This window comes from Lissotriton helveticus, chromosome 4_1 (genome assembly GCF_964261635.1).
Source record: "Lissotriton helveticus chromosome 4_1, aLisHel1.1, whole genome shotgun sequence".
Classification (NCBI taxonomy): domain Eukaryota; kingdom Metazoa; phylum Chordata; class Amphibia; order Caudata; family Salamandridae; genus Lissotriton; species Lissotriton helveticus.
The window spans coordinates 512,374,216-512,388,085 of NC_136063.1; the positions used below are offsets into that span (position 1 = coordinate 512,374,216).

Genomic DNA, 13,870 nt, shown 5'->3' on the forward strand with positions numbered 1-13,870 from the left:
TCATCTGCATTGTTCGCTCGATGCCAACACAGGTCGATTCAAAGTGAGGGGTCGTTTCATTTTCGGGCTGGTCTTTAGTTACTAGCACTACAAAGTAAAACGTGGCAAGAGACTGCTAAATATAGGTGGGTGGAAGATTGGAGCATCCCTTCTTGTATGCAATCCTGTCTAAACACACTAACGCCGTCTTAAAGTCCACATTTGTAAAGCGCACAATCACCCGAAAGGGTCTCTTTCGGGATGTTCTTTCTGTACACCAGTTATGAAGAGACGATCCGTACAGAAAATAACAAAACATAACAGGAAAATGCGGGCTACAAAGCTGTGAGTGCGGCTCAGCACAGGAGTGTCCTAGAGGAGCAGGGCGAGGGTCACAGTGCAGCAATAACAAGGCTTCCGGCGGGACGCGGGGTCATCCCTCCGTCGCCTTGCCTGGGGTATGTTTACTTATGCAAATAGTCTGCTGCGTGCAGCCTGGTTCGGCCTCTAGAGCTGTCATTTACAGCTGCCGTTCCTCCCCGGAAATTGTGCAATGTATTCGTTTCCATGGCGACTGTTGGACGCTCTGAAGCGTGGTGAAAGCAAAGCTGGGATCCGAACTGCTGCCAGCAGCCCCACAGCAGGAGGAGGACGATGGCCGGTGAGTGCGCCATGAGCGACGGGCGAGTTGTTACCGCGGGCCGTAGAATGAGGCTGGTTGTGCAGATCGGAGAGGATTCGATCAGAGCATGAAAGATGTTTTTTGCAGCAGGCATATTAACCATTTGCCTTACTTTATGATGAGTCAAACTGCTAATAGACAAACAGCTCCATCTCTCCCCAACAGGAACATTAATCACTAAAATATTTTTGATTGCAGCCTGAAAACTGCTGGAAGCACAAGGCAGGTGCTTTTACAACCATAAGTTATTTCTAACCGCATGTCTCCGGAGCTCAGCAACAGGTGTGGCTGCACCTGTCGCACCGCCCTAGAGCACGCCCTGAATATGGGCCGTCTTGGTAAACCTGCACTAATCTAGCTCAGGCACATCAGTCCTTTGATGCTAGTACAGGGGTGTGGGCACCAATGGGGCAGGGGGGGGGGGGCACTGGGACCGGCTGTAAAGGGTTCTCTACACTCGAGTGGTGCAGTTTTATAATGCTCTGCATGGGAATAGGAGGTCATTTTCCATGCTTACATTAGGGTCCACGGTACCCTTCCTAAACTACTGCACGTACATTACGTAGGCAAAGGCAAACTATTTTATTTGATGTATTTACAAAACATGAACTCACACTAAGACAGTAGATAGATAGCGAACCTGGGTTATTGTGTAGTCTGTCATAACACCAGGTAATGATACCCATGTCTTTGTGTAAGGCGCAGTTAAGCAATTTAATTACAGCAATTTTCCTGTCAAGCTTCTCAACAAATGAACTGCAGATAAGTTGTAAAAGTACTGTCCCTTTTTTTTCAAGGAAAAAAACATGCATTGCATGTGTGCTAAACTGCACGCACACCTCTAGCACGTGGGACCCTTCTGAAAAGTATAGACATGGGAATTTAAACTAGATGGCTGTGCTTCCAGTACAAATCCTATGCTAGACAGCACACACCCGTTCTGCGCCATGCGAGGCTGTGCATCGCTCTAGGCACCCTAATTAAAGCGCCAGTCCAGGAGATGACAACATCAGTAGGCACATTTGGTTACTCCAACGCATTGCACGAACATTTAGTAAATCTGCCATTATCTGAGTGCTTACAGTGCTTTCAAAAGTTATATTTTAGTATTATGCTATCAGAATTTACCTAGTGCAAACCTTTCTTATATAATTTTCCAATTAAATGACACATTCTAGAACAGATAATGGCCTTACAGTACATCTCAAAAACAAGAACTCTTTGTCACCACAATGGTACAAATGATTCTACAAATGAAGGCCTGAACTGGCTCCCAAGTAGACTTTACATTTGCTGATTAACCAATTGCACACACTTTCATTTCTTTCAGGTAGCATCCACACACTGTGGAGAGGCTTGTTTTCTTCTTCAGCTGTCTGTTCCTTCTCTCCCTTCACCAGTTAGAGGAGAGCCCTGTGCTCCTTTCAGACTGAGGCAGACCAACAGTACAGGAATGGTTGTTTTTTGGCACCAAGTATAGCAACTGATTTGGCAAAATTAACAAAAACTTGGGGACGTCGTTCCCAATAAACCCTGCCTGCTTTGACCTGTGTAACGAGTCCTCATATACACCGGTCTTACTCTTCCCCAATTGCAACTAATGTAACAATGTCACTCAGGAATATTTGTTTGCATGTACAGAACAAGGGACACCACATTTCATAGGAGACATTTGATTTAACTTTTTGAAGCACCAATACCATACATCACTTTCTGAATTCCCTTCATCTGCATGTTTCATGCTTCATCCCCTTCCTCTCTATTGCTGTCGTTTCACTCTCTCCTTCTGCATGCACTAACTTTCTCCTCCTCTACCTCACCTTCCCCTTTCACACCCACCCTATTATACAAAATATATTTTCTTTTCCTTTGATGTCATCAATATATGAACAGCTGTGTACCTCCTTCCCACGCTTTCTCATAGAATCATAATTACAGTTGGCACATATGTGATCATTTTCATAACAAAAGAGAGAGAGAGGGAAAAATAATTACAGGCACTATGTGAGGTGGGAACTCCTGGTCCCCCAACTAATATGTAAAAAACAATAGAGGAGTAACCCCTCGTGGGTAGAGAGAAATATCTCTCTAACAATGAGCCTAAATGCTCTGGTCAGCACATTTTGCCCCAACCTGTTGCTGGATAATGGATATCCTTATAGAAGACCCCTCACTCACCAACCTAGTTGGTGACATGCTTCATCATCGGGGTCCCACCCCATAGGCAGAGTGCCTATAGGGTGTGCTGCGACACCTGATTACAGTGGAGCTGGTTTAGTTTTTTATGTGTTCAAGACTATCAAAAACTGTGTTTAAAATGGGCCAACACTACTCACTTCAAGTATTTTATTCTTGAGTGCTTGAACCCTCGTTAAAATTAAAGTGTGGCACCTTTGCCTAATTAGGTAGGCTTTGGTGTCAAAAGTAGTATTTAAAATATATAAAAATAGCCAAAGTGTGCTATGTGAATGTGAATATACAAAACTATTGTTTAAGAAGGTCTACATGTTTCAACCCATACATGGATTCAAGGGTTTTCGTCAGGACCGTGGTGATTTGAACTGGGTGGTCCGCCCACGCTAAGGAGCGTCCTGCCCTAGTTCAAGAAAGAGACCATAAATAGTGGTCTCGTGAAAAAAAGGTGCGTTTTTCTTTTTTGAAAAAACGCTTTGAGGCGGAACTATCGCTTCATGGGCACCAGCGTTACCAAGATGACAAGATTCCGTCTCTTGTCGCTTCTGATCGTCAGACCGAAAAAACCTACTTGGTTCTTGCTCGGCGTGCCGTGGGTGGCTCCTTCGCCCACATGGAGGAGCCACCCCTGAGTGCTAAATATAGTGTACTGGGGAAAGTAAATCCCCAAATAAATATATTGTGAGTTTTCCGTCACATTTGTGATGCAAATCTGGCACAAAATGTTAGTAAATCTGTCCCTTTGGCTTGGAAATGATTAACTCCGTGATTAGTTAATGTTTTAACAAGTAAACTATTGTCCAATTAATGATTTTTATCTTTTTTTTAACTTAAGTTACAGCCTCTCACATACACATATTTTCTTAAAGGCTTCATTCTAAAACAGTTCTAGTTATCATCCATAAATATTCCGGTATTCCTTTTACAGTCCTGCCAACAAAAGAACAAGCAATGGTAAATGCATTAAGTTTCACCTATGGGATTAATAGATTTGCTTGTGAATTACTACATGTAGTAAAATTATGTATAATATATTCTGATGTGGTGCCAAATGCAGCCACATTAAGCTGTAATTCTATCCTTACATGCAGTGAAAAAAATCTCCTCACACTGCTGACAAATCAGAGAAGGCACGCAGCACCCCCAGCTGCTAAAACAAAAAAAAACACTTAAATAAAAAAAGGAATGGGAGTCCCCACAGATGCTAAAACCAAGGAAGTAGCACTGCACAAGCCAGCAGTATTCCTAGAGCAGCTACATGTGGGAACAAGCGGCGCTAGATCATAGCAATAATAAGTGGGGCCAATGCAGCCGGGTCGTAGATGAAGTGAATGGTGCCCACGTACCTGCTAAAGAAAAATATTAAGCAGTCCAGCGAGGACGGTAGCACAGGTACTCATCACCATACTGTAAATCAAAACTTGGAAGGCAGCACCAGAGCAGCCTTACTGTCCAAAGATGTGGCCATTTTCCAACAGTTACCACACTTGAATCAATCAAACCATATTTCCTGGCCCATGCACAATAAAAATTACATTAGTTAGCAAGAACTGCTTACCTGAATCTGCATTGTGTAAGAAATTAAATTTACAGCGTGAGTGAAATAGAAACCAGATAAACTAATGAAAGACACCAGATCAGATGGCGAAAACTTTTGAGAAACTAATTAAGCCTTCAAGCAGAAATGGCATCACTTTAAAAATAAAAACAAGCACAGCACAACATTGAAAAAATTGTTCACAAAAGCAGGTGGAAACAGTACTTGCGCTAAGGAAAACTGATAAGAGACGCACACGAGGAACAACACGAGGAACAACAGGAAACAGTATGCTACAAACCAATAGAAAAGGGGGGATAGTAAGTGGCAAACACAGGAACCAATTAAAAGCAAGGAAAGCAAGGGGGCGGGATGTAAGCCCCTTTTAACATTTATATTAAATACATTAGATTTCACAAGCACAGTGCAAGCCCTGTGCTGGTGAAACCTAAAAAGGGGGCTGTGAATGTACCCAAAGAGAAATAAAGTAACAAGAATCATGTGCCTGCACAGTTACAATGTAATCATTGAATCAGTTCTATACAACTATGTTGCATGTGATTTGATTTCATGGAAACACCAGTTCTGTGAAGCCATTTCATCCTGAACTGTGTACCCAAAGTTTTCACAATAATGGCTTTTACCATTTTCTCAAAGTAACATTATACATGCTTTTGTAAAGGTGTAAACGCAATTTCACTTGAAAAGGGTTCCTCTTTGATTCTTAACGCTTTCACCCCCTTACCTTTCCATGTTTAGGCAATGAGTGACATTTCAATATTTTATCATTTCTGTTGTCCCGAATGCCTTCTGCTGCTTTTTTCTAACCAACATTCCTTTTCCCTTCCTACCTCCTCCTTGCTCGTTCCCCTAATTTTTCTTAGTGACGAACCCCCAACTCCTCCCTTTCACGCATTTTAAAATTGGCTTATGTTCCTACCCCACATGCTTGTTTTACTGTCCACTTTTTGTGGATTCCGCACTTCATACTCTCATTACTCCACTTAACTCTTTCCCTACCCTGCGCCTCTCTATGTTTGTCTCACCGCTTTTTTCCACTGCAAAATTAAAACCAAGTTTCCTAACCTGAGTTTGCCATGAGAGTTGCCACTTTCTTTTTCTTGTCTTTTTATAATTAATTTTAGCAACTTGATATTAATCGTTTTCCCTGTAGGTTATGCATGCTACACTACATAAACTCCATAGACTAGGCTAGATATGTGTAGTAAGCTATTTCCTTTCCCAGAGAACTCATCATTCGTATGTGTCAACATTTGTTACTCTTAATTTTAGGAGTGCCTTCAGCTTTCTCTTGGATCAAATGGAGGCAGTTTTATAAAGTTGTCTGGCACAAGCAAATCTAAAAAAAATTGTTCTACTATCTGAGGTCAAGAATTTAGCAACCAAATACGGTTAAACTGCAAAGAGTGCCAGTGTAGCAGCAGGACAAAATGGCTGTTGCGACCCTGTAAGGTTGCTGCCTCACTCCCCGACAATAATCCTGACAATAATCCTATGGTACAACATTTAATTTTAATGGAAAAACAGCTGAAGCTGCTGGGAAGTGCTGCTGGGACCTGGCTGCAGGATTGAAACTGGACTGTGATCCAGCGCAGAGAAACCTGAGAGGTAGTCGAGACCCAGAAGAAGGATGGCGAGATGCGACCGTAGCCTAGCTGAGGCCGACGAGAGAGGGAAAGGGCAGAAGAACACAAGTGGCGTACTCGCCAGGTATTTCTGTGTGCCCCTGTGGTTGTTGCGGTGGACCATGCCAGTGGTCGTGAGAACGGCCTGGTGTGGGAGGTGATGCAGGCTGGTACCATTGTTCCTGGGAATGGAACCATGGAGAAGAACACAGTCCCAGACAACAAGCAAAAGATCAGGAGGTACAGTGGAGGGCAACAAACCTGAAGCAGCCTGTGTTCAGACCACGAAAAAACAAGCATCATATCAGGCCAAATTGAGAATTCTGACCTGGATCAGTTTGGGATTGACTCTCCCTGCTCATGAGGGTGATACAGGGTTTGTGCCCCTGGGGATTATGCACTGCTACATAGGTCTGGGGTGGCTCACCCCTGCCTTCTTACCACAACCCCGACCACTCTGGAGAATCAACAGGGGGCCTCCACAGCTAGGAACACCTAAGTATCAACAGACTTGGGGTTTTGAGCAACCAGTTGGACCTTGCATACTCTGTGCACATCCAAAGGTATTGAAAAAGTGACCTGTGCACCTGATGGCCTACCACGCATAATCTAAAACACAGCCTCTCGCCCCAAAGTAAAAGATACAACTCGGAATCAGATGACCTGGCTTGGGAAACTGCTGAGAAAAGAATGATTGGGAGAATTAGGGGGATTGCAAGAGCTAGAGCTAAGGCCCTGACCACTACATCCAGCAGTGGGGTGGGGGTTTCCTTCGAGTGTAGCAAGGGGTGGAGACCCAAATGTTGAATAATTGGAAAAGTAATCCTCTGGCACCATGTAGTACACAGCAATACACCCCCAACAGCTGAGACAGGCTTGACACATGTGAGCAAGATAGCGAAGGATAAGAGCAAGCGAACACATGCTCAAGGAAAAATTGACAAATATACAAGATCAGAAAAATGCAAGAATAACACCTAAAGAAGACCTGTCAATGTGCCTTGTTTTAGAGTGAGTACATAAGTTACTGGCTCAACAACCTAAGCTGGGTCCCCGTCAAGTTCCCTCATTAGGCAGTTCTTTTCCATTAGAGAGAGGGTGGCAATCCTACATATGGCACAAAGAAAGGGGTGCATTGCCTTCCACTCAACACAAGTTATGGTCTTCCAGGCTAATTCTACTAAACTGGTGCCAGAGTCAGACTGGGAACTGAAAGCAACCTGGCAAATTTTGTCAGACCAGCCCGTTCGTAGCGAGCAAGCGCAGTGAGTGAGCCTGACCACTGCTATGGCGGCTCAGAAAGGTTCTCCTTCTAAGGAAATTTTGGAAAAAGAAAGACCAAAGCGGTGCATTTTACAACACATTTGTCGTTACACATTTAATTGTTTTAACTTTCAAAGCACAGTAAATAGTAAATGATGACCTTAAAGAGCACCAGGTTACCCAGTCATATGTACCCATTGACATTCTTCAAGAGAACACCAAGAATAGACACAAGAGTACTGAATCAGAGAACATAAAGAATAAGTCAGACCAGCCCCTATACGGTGTGTAGCAGGCAAGCGCAGTGAGAGAGCCTGACCACTACTAGGCAAGGTTTGGGTGGTTCGCCCCCTCAAGAAAACTTTGGAGACTGAAAGGCCAAAACAATGCATTTTCAACACATTTTTCCCACATACATAAGAATCCAGCATACATACATAAGCAGCCAGGCCAGAAACACCACTAAAAGCGAGATCAGAGGATTTATCAAATGACTGAGGAAGCTCCGCTGGATCATTGTCATACGTCAAGACCTCCATTGGCACCCGCTGACCACCCACATCACCTTTAATACCTGTTGCATCTACGGATGGATTAGACATTTTCATAAAGCATGCCTCTCTACCTCACAGACAAATGTAAGACGCCATATAGTAGACACAACACAATGGGATGTATGACATTACAACGCATGCTTTTACATCGCATGCTTTTGCAACGCGGTTTTTACAACGCATACCATTACAACGCATAGTGCTTGTAGGCGTTGGATAGTGAATTGTTTAATTTACTATTCCAACTCCAGTCCCCGTGGATAGTAGGGAAGGTGTTGGATAGTACATTAAACCTATTCCCTATCCTAGAGCGCCCCCAGCCCAATGCGTTGTAATGGTTTGCGTTGTAAAAGTTGCGTTGTAAAGGCACTGCGTGGTAAAAGTTGCGTTGTAAAGGTTGTTTACCAGCACAATGCTGTCTTAGCATTTTCAGACTAAGGGCCAGAAACTGCAATAAAGAGAACCAGAAGACAGGCCTTCTGCATCATGCATTTTAGTTTAAAACAGCACCCTTTCAAAGACCTGACAAGCATGATAACTATGACTCTTTGCTTGTCCCAGACCCAGATACAACTTCCCTGTATTACAATGATAAATGTACTCCCTACTATTTTTAACCCTCTGTTGCTGGATTTGCACACAAAAAAACGCCATTCATACATACATCCCAAGGAACATTTCATTTCAGCACCTGCTCAATGTTGGTCTGTCATGGCGCAAACTTACTGGGTTACCTAACAGACCTGTGACTGGCAGAACAAAAGATACTAAGGAACATTGTTCTGGTTCAGGACATGTAAAGAGACTTGTTCGATGCAAGCAAAGATAAATATGTACCACTCACCCTCAAACATGGAATAGGGGAAAGTCACATGCGAGGTGTATTCACTCCTTTGTTCGAACTACACTCATTACCAAACACGGGACAGGGGATTTATTTTCAATCACATGCATCTGGCTGCGCGCTGCCCTAAATGCTCTGCCATGCAAGGTGATGTCCGTACAAAACAGACATGTATTTGTACTTGAAACCACAAGGGCACGGCATCCACATCCTAGCTGCATGTGCGTTTGCATGCATACCTATTCCGTTTAAAGTGCGCTCAGTGACCGGCTCTGCTGCTCGATGGCGCTGGATTGTACATTAAAATACATTTGCGCCATGAATGTAGGAACATTTTTCACGTTTCTAAGCGTTTGAAAACAGTAAGTTACACGTACTTAATACTATGGAGGCCTATCTAGACTAATAATGCTGCTTGTTTCTCCTGTGTCATTCTCTGACTGACTAGAGGGCCAGGGCCGTTTCTAGGTGTTTTGCCACCCTTGGCAAGAATAGAAAAATGCTTCCCTTCCTTTTACTACCATCACTCTCTCCCACTGTCATCCAGGCTAGAAGAATGAATGCATTAGATATAAAAAGAACTTGTATTCAACATTAATCAACAAAACACATCCACAATAGTATTGAAGTAGAACAGGTTTACATATGTACAATGGGATTTTTTTCTTCAGACCTAGGCAAGCTCTGTATAAATTCCACGGCTTCAGCTTGACACAGCCCTTCATTTCCCTAGCCGCTTGGCTTCTGAGAGCAGAGTCTAAAAGTGGGGCCACATTGTGACAAACTCCAGTATGGCGGTGGCATGTGAATGTGTACCCACGGGGTCACGCTGGGACCACAAATTAATTTCCCTGGGAACAGCCGATATTTTAAAGGCTCACATTGTCTTTCGGTTCAAGGATGTTATCATTTTGTGGACATTCCAACTGAGGGGTGATAAGGCAAATGTCAGATGTAAAATTATGGCATCTCCTGAGAAGACGAAACATGTGAGAGGTGCAAGGTGAGAGCAGGTGATTTCATTTATGAAACGGATAGTGATAGAATGTCTTAGATTCTCATCTGTTTAAGTATCTAAGTGACCAGGGGCCAGATGTAGGTCGCCAAACACCGGTCGGTAACGGCCGATATTTGGTATTTGATATGTAGGGGGCCCAATTATTAACGATTCTGTAAATTTACCGATTTGGTAAATATACCGATTCGGTAAAATACCGAATCGATATATTTACTGAATCCATAAATCTAGATGTAGGTGGCACTTAAACTAGTGCCACAGGCCCTTAAGAATTAGTTATTTACCATGAAATAGTATTTCATGGTAAATAACGAATTCCTGTGTACATGCACATCTGTGCATGTACACCTGTGCCCTACGGGCATGCATGTGTGTCACATGCACACAAGCCAGAATCAGGGGTGCAACAGGGTGTCAAAGAGACACCCTGTCCCCCTTCACAATTCGGTATTTTTACCAAATCGGTATTTACCGATTCGGTAATTGCCATTGATTCCTATGGGCCTCAGGGCACATAGGAATCAATGGCAATTACCGAATTGGTAAATACCGATTCGGTAATTACCGAATCTTAACGATTCGGTAATTTTTAAAGAATATTTACCTACATAGCATTTACCGATTGGTAAATACCGAATCGGTAAAATTTGGTATTTACGAATCGGTAAATGCCATTTACCTACATCTAGCCCAAAGAGTATTGCATACTGCCAAACTGCTTACTTTACCTGACCCACATATGGTAGTAGCTTTACCTCGTATAGGTACTATTCTTTGTTATTGCAGTATCACACTCACAAGTATTCATGTGAATCTTTCAGCTATGGGAGCTCCCTATCTCCGCATCAGAGCCACGGTATTACGTTGAAATCTTCGACCACAATATTTAGAAAACCATGGGGCATATTTACAAGCCCCTACAGGCACATCACATGTTATGACGTTCCTGTGGCGATAGGGGTTTCGCCTTATTTTAAGCCACTTAACGCTGCCTTGTAAATAAAGCGGTACAAAAGGGGGTGGTGATGAACGGAGCATCTGAACCAATCAAACACTCACACCCAGTCAAAAGATCTGGGTTTAATCCATCACCGTTCTTTAGCCCACTCTGCCACCCCAGTTCAGACATGGCCATATGCAAATCAGTCTGATCCTGTGCCTCATGGGAACAGTCCAGCCCGAACTGCCAAGCCATGCCTTCCCTGGACCGGAAACAAGCTTCCTAGGACCGGTTTCTGGAATTTCAGTTGTCTTCAGCCAGGCTTGCTTGAATCCAGTGGCAAAGTGAGCAAGGGACTCACGTCTGAGCATACCCTGCCAACTTATGGCGAACAAAGCCTTGTAAATAAGGCCTCTTTTACAGGGTGAGGGGCTGGGCAGACGTATCCCCATCTGAAATGTTGGTCCCCTTCTATGCAATTTTGTCATGTTTACTTATCTCCGGCCATAGGGTCTGCTTATGAATTGCACACCAGCAATTTCCACTGTCTGCCTCCCCTCCCCTCCACTATCAACACTACCTTGGGACAGCACTTGAAATTGCAGTGAGCGGGATAGACGGAGATCCCCTGGAACTTAGAGCTGAATAAATCGGAGCGGACATTTGTGTAGGCCTCACCTTGCCTCATCTCTTCATTTTTTTTCTAATTAGGGACTCTATTTAGGTGTTATTTCTTGGTGAATCCGATATTTTGATTTGAAAAATGTCTATGTGTGGCACAGACAGAAAGCCTTCAAATTGTCAGTAAACTATCCTGAAATGTGAGGCTATCGGAAAAATGCAAGCAGCCGGAAATGAAATGTGTACATTCCAATCGTTTTTTCACGGAGGAAGACAGACACTGTTTTGGTCTTTTTTTCATACATTTCTCCAGAGTTATTCCTTCCGAATCCTTAGCTATTGATTGTTATTAAGGGGATCCCCAAACTTGTGTTTTTTGCCGCCCTCCTCCTTTTGCCGCCCTAGGCAGCCGCCTAGGCTTGCCTAATGGTAGAAACGGCCCTGTAGAGGGCACACCGTGCACTATACTGCGGTCGGTGCCTACAGGCGATCTTGGGGAGGGGACGCAGGTCCTTCATCCGACTCGAGCCCTAAACTCTCACTGTCATTGGCTCTCCCGGACAGTTTCTGGTGCTGTGCGCACTGCCTCTCTAAGGCAGGTGGTGAGTGACGCCAAAAGTGTAATACATACGCGCACACGCACTGCTAAATCCAACAGTGACTTTGGTACCGGCAGTGGTGCTTTTTGCAGGTCAAAGTGCAGAGGCTGTCAGGGTGGCCTTCTAATTTTGTTACTGGTGACCAATTTTGCTAAAGAAATCGCCCCCAGGAACAAAACCGGCCCTCTGTGACAAAACCAGCCCCCACCCTTCCGGCCTACCGGAGGATTGCCCTGTACCAGCATCACCAGTCCGGCCCTGACTGGTGCAAATCCTGAGATAGTCAATTGAAGACGTTAGAAAAGAAGATGAGGGAAATGATCCCTAGACAAGACACATCACATACAGTGGCTACAGTAAGGCAAGTAACAGTTGTATTCAATTGGCTGCCATGATTATTTTGACAACCCCCAGTCCGTCCTGAGGCACTCAAAAGCACATGTCAAAGAGGAACTGTTAGCCTTTGTAGCAACCAATAGAGAGGCCTGGGAAAGTCCACTTTGGTGGCCTTCCTTCTCACATTCAGCCCTCTCTCCTTCCTGAGCCTCTGTAGCTCCACCTTGTTGAGTTTGTCAGAGTTGATCAACCCCATCTCCTTTGTAGCAAAAAGGATGTGAGGCAAACGCAAATTTGGAAATAGGAATAAACAGGCAAGTCACAAACTAAGGAGAATTTAGAAAAAAATTATAATTGTATGTTAAATTATTTTAGGTACTGAAAAAAACACAATCACGAATAACCACAAGTGAACACCAATGTAAGAAATTGGGTTATTGGTTGAGGGGCATTAAAACTCTACTCCAGCAACAACCATAATCCTTGTCGGATACACCACAATAGTCACTAAATTAAATTGTGCTTACTCGGACCCCTTCATGTATTTTCTCCCATTCTCTTTCCTTCAATTACTCTCCTACCAGCACATCCCATTTAGCCCACTTGAGATCTTTTTATATTGTAGAAATTGTCCTGCCCCTAAATTAAAGGTGACCCCTGCTTCTTTGCAAGTTATACATTTCCCATCTATGCATAGGTCTCCTAGTGTCTGACATCCCCCTTCCCTCCTCCATGTCACCGACATAGATTTAGCAATACAGGCAAAAGAGCGCAGCGTCCATATAGGCATATCCGGTGCGTAAGGGGCACACTGCACCACCCACCGCACCACATTTTCCCATGTTATGCCCATATGCCGCACAATCTATGGGGTTGCTCGGGGGACGCCCTGCCCAAATAATAAAAGCTCCGTCAGCGTGCGGCCCAAATGTGTGCCGGAAGTGTCTCTCCCAATTATCGTCACTGTCCAGCCAATGGATTGCATTTTGTGAATGAGATGTCATATAATAAAATTCTAAGCAGGGAACCTCCGCCCATTCCTTGCACATCTTCTTTGTAACATTGCCAGCCTTACTCTGCTACGCTTCTTGCCCCATAGGAGCTCTGCCACCAAGGCATCCAACGTCTGGAAGTAGTGCCGCTGGATAATGTAAAATGAGTGTTGTAATGCATGTAGACATCGGGGTAGGATAATCATTTTTGCAATTGCTATTTGACCCATTAGGGATACCGGCAGTTCAAGCCAAAATCACACAGAGCGACGTATTCCTTCAATCACTCTTCCAATGTTGAGATCTAAGTAGGAGAGAGCTGTATTTGCCAGTCATATTCCCTGATATCGTGTTCCCTCCCCTACCCATGGCAGTTCCACATGTGGTAAATCAGTGTGTGGCACTTCGGCCGTTCTGCCAATGGGAATCAACTTTGATTTCCCAGGGTAAATACGGACACTCAAGAATTCTCCAAACCTTTTTTAACTCAGCAAGGAGGACTGGTACCGAATGCGCCAGGCGCCAGAGGTAGACCAATGTATCGTCTCAATTAATCAATCAATCAAGCACTACTCACACGTGAGGGTCTCAAGGCGCTGGGGGGGGGTGCTCCGGATCAGTCAAAAAGCCAGGTCTTGAGGTCCTTTCAGAATGTGTGCAGGGTTG

At 44.1% G+C, this 13,870-nt stretch overlaps 1 protein-coding gene across 1 annotated transcript in view; it reads left to right on the top strand.

The window, feature by feature from the left end:
• Positions 1–548: 548 nt before the first annotated feature.
• LOC144827218 (uncharacterized) overlaps positions 549–13,870 on the top strand; it is a 346,090-nt gene continuing 332,768 nt past the window's right edge. The window contains exon 1 of the mRNA XM_078685608.1: positions 549–640. Within this exon, the coding sequence (XP_078541734.1) occupies positions 634–640 (7 nt within the window). The 5' untranslated portion in view covers positions 549–633. The remainder of the gene's footprint in view (positions 641–13,870) is intronic.